Source organism: Hydra vulgaris, chromosome 15 (genome assembly GCF_038396675.1).
Source record: "Hydra vulgaris chromosome 15, alternate assembly HydraT2T_AEP".
NCBI lineage: Eukaryota > Metazoa > Cnidaria > Hydrozoa > Anthoathecata > Hydridae > Hydra > Hydra vulgaris.
In genome coordinates, this window is record NC_088934.1 from 12,458,882 (window position 1) to 12,471,767 (window position 12,886).

The 12,886-nt window shown below is 28.6% G+C and overlaps 1 protein-coding gene across 1 annotated transcript in view; it reads right to left on the reverse strand.

Moving 5' to 3' along the window:
* Window positions 1-12,133, reverse strand: part of LOC136071965 (carbonic anhydrase 2-like) — a 50,961-nt gene extending 38,828 nt beyond the window's left edge. The window contains exons 1-3 of the mRNA XM_065818609.1: window positions 12,065-12,133; window positions 3,628-3,709; window positions 3,452-3,496 (exon numbers count right to left, since the gene is read on the reverse strand). Coding sequence (XP_065674681.1) covers window positions 3,452-3,496; window positions 3,628-3,691 — 109 coding nt within the window. The 5' untranslated portion in view covers window positions 3,692-3,709; window positions 12,065-12,133. The remainder of the gene's footprint in view (window positions 1-3,451; window positions 3,497-3,627; window positions 3,710-12,064) is intronic.
* Window positions 12,134-12,886: the final 753 nt, after the last annotated feature.

Sequence of the window (12,886 nt, forward strand, 5' to 3'; positions counted from 1 at the left end):
TCAAACAAGTCAAATGTATTCGTTATTTGTCCTAAGAAATACCAAATCATCAATAAGATCCTATGTCATATGGCTTCTTTGGTCTGGCGTCAGAAATTTGAGTGCTGAAAACACCCGCTCAACACTAACTTGCGTCATTGGAAGCGTTGTGACAATTTTGCACGATGATTGTATAATCGAAGGGAAAAACTCTATTCCTTCCAGAGGTTTTTTGCACGTCAAGGTTTCTTTTTGTTTCAAAAGGTCGTGCGCTAGTTTACGTAGACTTCGAAGTGCGCCTTTAAATTCTCGCTCCTCAATCCCAATGTTCTGAATAGATCCTTGATCAGATTGCTGAATTTTTTTTTTCTTGCCTGCTCCATTCTCTTAAAAATTTTATTTCTTGGAGACAAGTCTTTCATTTTCTCATCCGAACTCTCGGTAGAAAAAGTTTCACAATCTTCCTCCAATCTATGAAAACCAAACTTTTGCTTAATAATCTTTTTTTGAAACAACCAGAGAGTGTTCTCAGCAACTACCTAAAATTTTTAAAAAGATAACAAAATAAATTTGCTTTAAAAAACTCTAAAATAATAAATATATTTTCAATTTCTAATCGAAGTAATCAAAAGTAAAATCTTTTAATCAAAGTTTAAAAAACGTTCTCACAAAATAAATGATGAGAAAAAATACCTGTTGTTCTTCGTTTAGAAGACACTGATAGTGTAAGTCTGCAAATACCGCTGCACAGAAAAAAGGATTACTTATTAGGATTGCTAGTTTCCATAGATTGTTTTATGGCTTTAGCAAAAACAGATTTCTTAAAATCACCCTCCATTAACTGTTCTTTTAACAGTTCCCAAACATAGACAAAGTGCCCTGGCGTGAGATCCTCAAACTGAAAGATTTGAGTAGCAATAGCAGGTTTTTCAAGAATACTTTATAATTCATTTATTTGTTTCCACTGATATGGCTGAACTGCAAAACTCCCTATTGTATATTTTCCTTCCAGCTCTTCAACAACATCACGTAATTCTAAAAGACGCTTAAGCATTTTAAATGTACTCGACCATCTAGTTACATTGTCTATAACTGCCACCTATATTATAGAAGATGTTTTATTCTTGAAATATAAAAAATAAACATATTTATTAGTTTGTATAAAAAATTTATAAAATTACTTTAAAAGGTTTTGTATTTTTGCAAAATTCCATAGCAATTGGAGCACGACAAGCTTTTGCAACTTTACGAGTACGCTCAAGTATTACTTTGATTTCCGACTCTTTCATTGCATCGGTAACAGCAAGTTGAAGGGTGTGTGTACCACAACGTTGAAGATAAATAGTCTTCATATTTTTGGAGATTTTGTCAAAGTAACCATCATGCTGCTGTTCACAGAATTCAGAACCCTCAGTTTCACTACTTGCATCTTCAATAATCTGTTTTTCTGTAATATCATCTCCACCTTCATCATGATCTTCACTAGGTAGTGTTCCTATAATCTTGTTTATCTCAATCGTCTTCCCAAAATCATTCACCATTTTAATCATGTTAGACCCATTGTCAGTACTAATTCTAAGGATTTGTTTTTTTCGGATGCCAAACTTATCAAGTACGTTTTCAAGTGCATTGTGAATATCTTCAGATTTGTGTCTGGTATGTAAGTCGATGACTGCTAATGTTTTGATTAATATTTTGCCGCTAGAGAAAAATTGAGTATTGACTCCAAGAAAGCTTCGCCGATGTCTTGATGCTCCATCAACTTTTAGGAAAATTAGTTTTCCATTCAAATCGCTTGTCAAATTTTTTTCAGCTAAAGTCTGAATTTCCTGACGCATATTTTCACGACTGATCTTTATGCCAAATTTTTTTGCCAAATCTCGGGTGAAAGTTTCTATTCCATCTCCGCTAAAAATGTTAAACGAAGCTCCATTTTGAAGTACTAACATATTTAAAGCTTTTTTGAAATCTTCTTTCGATATTGTTATAGTAACTTTGTTAAAAAAATTGTCAAGTCTCTTTTGTTTTTTTTGTCCACCAAAAGATAGGGAATCTCCATTTCTTGACAAAGTAACTTCGGATACATTTATATTCCTTTTTTATGCGGCTTTTTCTTTTCTTACTCCTGAACAATTTTATGATGAAGTATTCCGTGGCTTTTCTTAATGTGACGTTTCATATTTGAGGTTGGTTTTTTTACTCCTTTTCTATCCAATAGCATTTTAACTTGCGCGCCACAAATTTTTTTAGTTTTCACTGAAGGAAAAGCATTTCAATTCATCCTCGAACATATCTTCGTTTACAACCGCGGTGTTTTTAGTCACATCAGTCATGTTAAATGCACTAACAACTTTTTAAACAAAATGCTAAAATGGAAAAATTAAACTTGAAAAATATAATCCTAATTAGGATTTATTCAGACCAACAACAAGATAAATCTGTAATTAAACTAATTGAACCTTCTAAATAAAAAGTTTTTAATTAATGTTGCTTTATTAGGTTTTAAAATAAGTTACCTTAACTCACCAGAAATGAGGATTATTTAAACAAAATATCGCGGAACATATTCTGATTAAAACTTGTAATTTATTAATTCTTCACTTGAATTCCAATATATAAATTTATGTTTACATGTATTTTAAGAATAACAGTGTAAAGGTTTCGCGCCAGTTTTTTTTTTACGAGTTTTAACTTTTTTAATTGGTTGCTGTTTTTTTAAATTACTTATATAACGTGCGTACATAAGAAAGAGTATATCAATTACAAATAACAACTAATAAATTTGCTTGTCGGAATTTTTTTTAACAGTAACAATTATAACAAAAATAATCGTAAAAAGACACCCAAAAACAAATTTCTCGTTACCTGAAACGTTTTATATTAAAAGAAACAATGATTGAAACTTTATTTGATAATGAAACTTTATTTTTAACTTCTGAAGTAAGAGATCTAGCTACTGCACTACGGCTGCTTCTAAAATTGCGGAGGGGGTTTGGGGTGGACAAAATTCCTCCATTCCATTTATAATATCGCCCAACTGCGGCTATTAATGAATATAACTATTATTTCTCAAAGTCTTGAACAAAAAAAAAATATTTTTCTTGACTATCTTACCAATATTACATGTTACATGCATTATGATTTAAAATTAAACCAACTGGGAGGCTAAATAAAGCTAATAAAAACATATTCTAAAAACAGAAAATTATAATATAAGTGTCAATAAAGCAATGTTAGCAATTGATATTATAACAATTTAAAACAATTTAATCTACAAGTTCGTTCAACAATGAGTGAATAATATTTGTCTACTACTAAAAACAACATTATATTCCATTAAAAATACAAGAGAGCCGTGAGCCGCTAGATTTTTCCGGCTCCGGCTTCACCAAAAAACAGCGGCTCCACGGCTCCGGCTCGGCTCCACAAGCCTGCTCAAAACACATTACAAAACAAATAATAAGATCCATACCGGTGTCTGAGTCGTATGACCATTCTCCATGATGAGAACTCTCGTCTAAAATTCAATTTTATATATATTTTTTTAATCTTATTAATAATATCGTTATAATTTTTTACAAATTCTTTTATAATTTACCAACATAAATTTTTTTATAATTTACCAACATAAATTCTTTTATAATTTACCATTTCCAAGTACAGTTATAGCCAACTGACAACCAACAATCGCAAAAATTATTCTATGAATCATTCTCTTACAACTTAATTGCTAAAATATAAGATATTTAAAAACAGTGCATATTACTTTAGTTATAAAAGTATAAAACTAAAAGTAATATTAAAAAAAACTTAGAGAATACTTTTTAAATGGAAAACCACACACTTTCCTACTTGAAATAAAAAAAATTCTCTCTACCCCAAATGAGTGGGCAATAAATTAATATAATATACTTTGTAGTATTTTATACTAAGCTTAAATTCATCGAATGGTTTTAAACTTTTCTTTAATAATCGTTTAACGCTCAGAAGATTAATGAACACTTAAAAATTATCAAATAAAATTAAAAACCTGTCGATGAATTAAAGTTAAGATAAAAAACTGAAAAAATAAATTTTATTAACAAATTGTCCACCCTGCCTATGCCACTGAGCTACATTAGTTAAATTTTTAAACGCACACATGTAAATATGATATATATATACATATATATATATATATATATATATATATATATATATATATATATATATATATATATATATATATATATATATATATATATATATATATATACATATATATATATATATATATATATATATATATATATATATATATATATATATATATATATATATATATATATATATATATATATATATATATATATATATATATATATATATATATATATATATATCAGGAACGTGGTGGCACGTGAAAAGCAGGTACGAATTTCCAGAAGAGGGGCCCGGTGTTTTGTTGGAACTGTACTAATAATGTCTTGTATAGAACTGCAACTGAGGGGAATACAGCATCTAACAAAGTATTCAACATAAAATTACAAATGGTGAGGAAAAAAGGCAAAGTTTCGTTATCCTTCTCAGCAGCTTTTCTGTAGATCTCCACAAAATCAACCATTTTAGTCGTGAATGTCATTTGAAATTTGTTCAAAACAATTGATTACTGCAGGGTTAAGTGTCAGCAGTCAGTCTGTAGCATTTTGTAAAGCACTGAAATAAACATTGTGGGTAGCAGTCAGTTCAAGAGACTGATTTACATCCTTCCGTATAGGAAAGTCATTAACTTCTGCACATCACCAGGCTTGTTTTCTATTATAAAAAGGTTAACAGAAACAACAGAAGATTTTGCACAAGCTTTTCATAACCATATTTGTTCTATGACATCCACAATAAATATTTATTGCCATGGAGAATACTATTTCAAATGTGTTGCAACTCCTTTGTTTATTCCTTGCATATTGCTTGCATCATCAATAAACATACCCACACAAATAACGTAGATAGTTGAATATCTACGTTACTTAATTTGAGTTCATCTTTGATTTTTTCACTTATTCCTTCAACAGTAGTTGTTTCAGATTCAACTATTAAAATCAGATGTTTCTTTACAACGGCCTCTTCTGCAGCAAGCATAACATAATGTAATGCAATAGAAGTTTGCTCACAAAGTGTAATATCAATGGTGCCATCAGCTGATAGTGAAAAGAATACTGAATTATTTTCCTCTTCTGAAATATCCTTCCTGACCATCTGTGTCATAATATGAATTTGCTTGTTTTGTGTATAATTAGAAAGAAACGTAATTCTAGCACTCCTTCCAGCAGATTGTTTTTGAGTACTGCGAATATTTGAAAATTTTTCATTCAGCACCTCATCATACTGGCTGAGTAAATTTAACAAATTTAGATATTTACCCGCACCCGTAAAAGTTGGCTTCCTCATTTTCATGTAAAGAAATGCTCTCTGCGATCAAATATTGAATAGCATCAATAACTCGTATTAAGTATTGATGTAGTTTCTCCGCTTCTTTACGTTTTTCGTTCAGATGTCTCATGGTTTCAATATTTAATATTTTATCAATTGTGGAGTCTGATAACGCATGAACCATAGCTTCAGCAGCATTTCGATGGTCTTTCTGGGTGCAATGCTTTGTTATGATTTGACTTAAGTTTGACCTATAATCAAACTCATCACGTAAAGAATTTGTGTCCTCTCTTGATCCAAAGCATAAGCAAACAATCCAAAAAATGTTATCTAGTGATAGAGAGTAGGTTAGCCATGACCTTTTCTGCACAATTTCAATGTCATTAACTTTAACTGATTTATTGTAATATTTAGATTAGAACCTTGAATGTTTTGTTGGCTGATTTAATCCTAGTACAATAAATTGCTTTTCATCAATTATCTTTGCATTTTTCATCTCTAGAAATTTAGCTGGATCATTTTCATTGATATTTACAATGTTGTCTGGTTGCTTCTGAATAATCTTTTCTGCTTGAGTTAGTTCCGCCGCTGCAGTTACAGGGACTTCATAATTACCTATTTCTACAGTCAGCCTCTCAGTTTCATTAATGTTGTTCTGCTCCTTTATCTGCCTTAATTATGACATCTTGATTATTGTCTGTTTCTTGTACAGATAATTGGTCTCTGTTATTGGCTCTGTTTCAATAATAGCTTACTTCTGATATTTACAATGGAGTTGATGTTAATTCTACATTCTCTGCTGCTGTAAAGTATGTCCCAGATTTTCTCTGTATTGATGGCACTTGCATTGACGCGAAACCTGCCGTTAACTTTAACTACTTTGAATCATTATCAGCTGCTTTCAACTCATGTTGTCGTTTTTGAGCTTTTTTTTTCCAGCACCAGTTTTGTATTTCTATGTTTTCTCTTTCTTTTTTTTTTCATTCATTTCACTTGAAACATAAATAAATATAAAATTAAAAATATGATTTATGACAGAAACCAGGGTGTTGGTTTCTTTCGTTTGAATTATAACTACGATCGGTCCATGGAATTTATAAATATTAGTACTATTTATAAATTCCATGGACCGATTGGGAGTGGACTGGAGCATATTGAGTAGTAGTGAATGAAAGTAATAACAAAAATTCATTAAACACACAATTTTATTTATCAAACATATATTAATCATATGTATTGATGCAAAGCAAATGAATTCAAGCATTTTATATATTTATTGTTTCGAACTTTTCAATAACAATATCCTCCTTTTTTTTTGTTGATACGATGGTTAATTTCATTAGATAAAGAGGAGACATCGTTTAAACGTTTGTCACTACAGTGCTCGTTTTCGGTATTCTTTTCGTTTAGCAATACGTCTGCCTCTACCTTTTTCTGTTTCAGCCGCCCTTGCCTTAACATATTGTTCTCTTCGTTTTTTTTGCCGAGATGCTCGTTGTTTAGCTGATTTATTTGCTCTAGTTCGAAATTTCCTTTCCTTTCTCGAGCAAGACAAGCTAATCGATAAACTTCAGTTTCCAGCTTTCTTTTTTATATTTGGCTTTATTCTTTATATTTCTACGTTGATAGGATGTTTTGTTTTACTTATTTACAATAAAAACTTTAATTATTATTTTTAATTACTATTTATAAGTAAAGTATTAAAGCATAACTTAGTTTTTTATGGTATAAAATCTATCAATTTCAGGTCAACAACGTTTTTTGTTATTATTATCCAAAAGCGATTTTATTTACTTACGCTAGACAAAGTTTGTTGTTTTTTGTTTGTTTGAATTACTTATCTTAACGATTTCTTTTATTTACGCTAAATAAAGTTTAGAGTATTACTTCTGTTATTACCGCTGACCTAGTGTTTGTTTTGCGCGGATACCAAACAAACAAACCGACGTGAAGGCAAGTCAAATAAAATATAAAAAATGCCCTGATAGAAACTTATATAACTAAAACAATTTTTTTCTCTTTGAGGATTGGGGGCTCAGTTTCCTGAGCCAGAATCAGGGCCCAGTACAAGACCTCGTACCCTCGTACCCTTGTACTTGGCCACCACGTCCCTGATCTATATATATATATATATATATATATATATATATATATATATATATATATATATATATATATATATATATATATATATATATATATATATATATATATATATATATATATATATATATATATATATATATATATATATATATATATATATGATTTGAGTGTAGACATCGTGTATAAGAGTGTATGTTATATTAATAAGAAAACATCAAACAATGCGAATTCTCCTAATACAAATAATAATTTATTTTAAGAAATTTTCATTGGGTTATGGACACCATCATCTTCAGCTCGTAAAATATTACAAAATATTTTGAACATTAAAAAAATTTTGATAAAAAACTTTTTTTACTGACGTCAGCAGTTGAAGGGCTTCTTTTTTCGTTACGCAAGAATATAAAAAATTGAGTCCAAAATTTAGTTTTGACAAACTGCCCATTATCGAGATTTATTTCGCCATTCGATGGGAAACATTGGTGCTTCTGTAATTCGAGTGCTTCTCGTACTTTACGGTCGAATTTTTGTATTTCAACTTTAAGAGTTTTAGTTTTCTCCCAATTTATTTTTTCAGAGCAAAACTTGCTATGTGTTGCAATTGCTGACTGATAATGTTTGCCATCATTTAAACTTTTTTGGTGTTGTTGAGCTTTTGTTCTAATTTGTAATTTTGTTTCTCCTACATATTTTTTTGAGCAATTGCATTCAACTAAATATGTACAAGGCTGGCTATTTTGGGGCAATCTAGATTTGTTTTTACATGTTAATATTGTTCTTAAATTAGGATTTGATTTAAAAATTACTCTATAGCCAACTTTTCTAAATATTTTCCTTAACTTTGGTGATAGTGAAGATATCCACGGTAATGATACTGTTGGGAAAGCATTGTTCACGGATTGAGTTCTTTACGAACCGATTTTTCCTAAATTGATTTGCAATACTTTTTAGTTAGCTTTTGGTGTACCCCTTTTCATTAAAAACTTGAATAAGAAAGTTTATCTCATTTTTTAAATGTGTAACACGGCATATGGAATATGCCCTGTGGACATTACCTTTGAATATTGCGCATAAAATTTTGGGGTCATGATTCTAGTGCGGTTTTATTTAAATATTTTTAATGGCTTCTTTTCTGTAGACTTTAAACTCATACTTACCTTTGCTGTTATTTATTATTGTTATATCTAGGAAACTCAGAGTTTTTTTATAATTTTCTGTCTCAATTGTGTATTGTATTGCAGGGTGTTGTTTATTTAAGATTATTTTGATTTTCTTTGCTTCTTGGATGTTTGAAAATCTAGAATGGCTATCATCAACATTTGTTTCTGATATAGTAAGCTTGGTAGAACATTACGCTTACTATAGCCAGCCTGGTACATATTTAGTCGAATGCAATTGCTCAAAAAAATATGTAGGAAAAACAAAATTACAAATTAGAACAAAAATTTAACAGCACCAAAAAAGTTTAAATGATGGCAAACATTATCAGTCAGCAATTGCAACACATAGCAAGTTTTGCTCTGAAAAAATAAATTGGGAGAAAACTAAAACTCTTAAAGTTGAAATAAAAAAATTCGATCGTAAAGTACGAGAGACACTCGAAATACAGAGACATCAATTTTTCCCATCGAATGGCGGAATAAATCTCGATAATAGGCAATTTGTCAAAACTAAATTTTGGACTCCATTTTTGATATTCAACTGCTGACGTCAGTTAAAAAAAAATTTTATTAAACTGTTTTTTAACGTTCAAAAAATTTTGTAATATTTTACGAGCTGATGATGCTGGTGTCCATAACGCAGTGAAAATTTCTCAAAATAAATTATTATTTTTATTAAGAGAATTCGTATTGTTTGATGTATATATCATTTTAGTTCCGCCTATGAAAAATGCTAGTCATGTATAAAAACCTTTGTGAGCAAAAGTTGATATATGCTACGAGGTTTTTTAGTTTTTTCAAAACTCAATACATGACCACCACTTTATATTAGGTACGCGTAAATCTGACCTAAACAGAACCGTTTTCTTTGTCCAAATTTTGTGCCACGCTTTATTCAGTATTTTTAAGAGTGGCACGGTATGAATATGTTTTGCGGTTGTTTTTTTTTAGAAATTTGTATAAACATAGATTTTTTTTTAAATCTAGAATAGTTTAACTTTAATTTTGCACGGAAATCTTTATTGTAAAATTTTGCTTATAATGAAGATATCCTTGTTTAAAACTTCCTTGTCTTGTGTGCACCAAGTATGTATTAAAGGGATGCTGAGGCTTTATTCTAATATATTCAGACATTAGCAAAAACTTTTTTTCTTGCTACCTGCCAAATTTCATGAAAAAAAAAGCTTGCCAAGACACCCTACCAACTCACCCAAAAACGGTACCTGTATTTAACTTGAGTTCCGCTATACACACGGGTAGTTGGGGGAGGGCGTATCATAATTAACATTTAAACATTAATAATGTTTAAATGTTTATTATTGAATAAAATAATATTGAATAGTATATATAAAGTATATATATATAAAGTGGTAAAATAATAAAATAAAATAATATAATAATAAAATAAAAAAATTATATAACAGTAATATAAAAAATATTTTAAAAAAGGCAAATTTTCAATAAAAAATTTAAATTTTCTATAAAAAGTTCTAAATTTTGAATATAAAGGGTGTTATAGACGCTCTTTTAACGCCTTGTTTACGTCTTTTATGTATTGTAATTCTCCTTTTTAAGACATTTCTTTAGATACCAAGTTTTATGAACTTTGATAAGAATTGACAAAGTTATGACATTTAAAGTTAAGAAAATCTCTAAATTTGGTCACCATTTCTTCAACAAATCCATATATTGAAAATTCGACACTTAAAATGCTATAAATTTTTTAGAGTTGTTCGATTTTAGTAAGTTTTTCACCTTTAAAGTGCTGTAATAAAGCTCTTTCCAATAATATATAACAATCTAGTATTTGATTAAGTTGAAAATTTCGTGTCACATACCTACTAATATATAGGGTCGAGTCTTCCCCTACGTGACTTTAAGAAAACTTTTAACTTTAAAACTTCATAACTCCAAAACCTTAACAGATTTAAATTTAGCGTTTTAATACGGATTAAAATTTTATACTCAATTATTAACTAAATTATATTATTCAAAAGTGAGTAAAATTATTTTTTTTAATGTTATTTTTAGTTTTTTGTGAGATAAAGTACGATTCTTCACCTATCGTGATATGCCCACAATTGATTCTTCAAAAACCGGTAATGACAAAATCGTATATATTTTGATTTTAATTTATTTATTTATTTACCTTAAGAAAAAAATGCATAAATTCAATATGATTACTAAATAAAATAAATATTGGTTTTTTAGTTTTATAAAAATTATTCACTAAAGAACATTCTCTAAATTAGAACTTTGTTTTTTCTTAGATATATTTTTTTAATGCGATTTTTTTTTTTGTCGTTTCCTCGCCGTAATTTTAGCTGAAAGTGCTCACCGCAATATATTAACTTAACTTTTATAACTTTTTCCGAATATTTCTTTTCATTCTTTTTTTCTTGAATCTTATTATTATTATAATTCATTTCATATTGCAAATAAAAATAAAAATTAAAAATCATATCAAATAAATATTCCCTAGGGTTAAATTACCTCTACTTAATAATTTAGATTAATCTAAATCGTTTTCTAGAGAGAAAAAAAAACAAAATAAAACACTTCGATAAAAAATGTTTCGGTAAACGGTAAGTGCTAACTAGTATAGTTTTTGTAATCACCTACCGTGTCAAGGATTAAACAATTTTATACAAAAAATACAAGTATTTTTTGGTAAAACTTTAAATATTCAATGTTTTTACGACATTTTACGCTTCAAGCATAAAAAAAAAAATATTTAATTTGTAGCCATAAAAAAAAAAAAGATAAACTTTTTTTGAATGTCGAAGATTTTCTTAAAAAAGCATTAAAAAACTATTTGGGGATAAAAAACTATAAAGATCTTAAAACTATAAAAAATAAATCTTTTAAAAAATATATTATTACCGAAGTTAGTTTTGAATAAAACAATACTAAAAAATAAATTGAAAAAAAAAAACTAATAAAATTTGCTGATTTTTTTAAAAACAACGTTTGGGGCTTCTTCACGGTAGGGAAAACCCTTTGAACTTAATATCATCTTAATTTTACTTCATAAATTCACAATATATATATGTGTGTTTTTGTGCGTGCGTTATTGTGTCTGTGTGTTATATATAAAAGCAAAGTTCCGTTTTTTGTACTAACTTGTTGTCGTTTTTATTTTATTAAATATTTTTAGGTAATCTGTTTAGAGCATTTTTTCATTTAATATTTTGAGGTAATATTTGTTTAGCAGTATTTACAAATTTTGTATCTTTATTTGTAAATTGAATATCTTAAATTGTAAATTAAAGAAAAACAAAAAACCAATGTTTATAGCATTAATAAATTATATAAAGTATTACTTTTACTATTTTAGGCGAAAATAGTAACACAAAATAATAATAACTAAATTACAAAACACTTTTTGAACTAGTTAATGCCAAACTTACCAAAGACGTACAATTAGGACGATAGATGTTAAGCGCATTGATTTTATGCGAAGATATTACCGCTATTAATTGTTATAAACAACAAAAGCAAAAGGAATCCTTTTATTTAATTATACGTCAAAATGACGATTATCAAATTTGAAAAAAAATATAATATTAAGTGTTGTAAATAATTAATTTTACAATTTTGCTTAAAAATTTATCTAAACGCGTAATAACCCCTGCAAAACTTAATAAAAAAAGTTTTTAAGTTATAATCAATCAACTCATCAAGAACTCCACTTTTAAATATAAATTCTTTTAACATTAAAAATCAAAAGTTCCAAGACAAAAAAAAAACTCTCAGTTTTGACGTCCGTCAAAAATGAGAAAGATCTTCAAACTTTATCTTGAAGAGGTTAGTAAAATCAAATTGTAGAAAATAGTGATCGCAAACAATCATTAGTTCGATTTATAAATGGTTAGAATATGACTTACGCGCATAGGATTTTAGTTATTAGCGGTGCCTCTGATCTATAACAACAAGTTAAAAGTCCATCTATTTATACGTCCTTACTAATACAAAAAAAACTTACCACTTAAAAACCATAGTATTGAATAGAGTAGGAGGCAAACAGTAGCGGATCCCATTGGTGTCTTTCTCCAAAAAAAAGCCAGAACATACTGCTATCTTTTATGATCACATAAGGTTCTGGTTTCCGTCTCCAGTTGCTTCCGTTTCTCAATTAGCGGCTAATTGCCAATTGATGCGGAAATTAAGCGGAGGCAAAAAAATTTACGCTGTTTATCAACTATGGTGTTAACTACAACTTATGATTGATG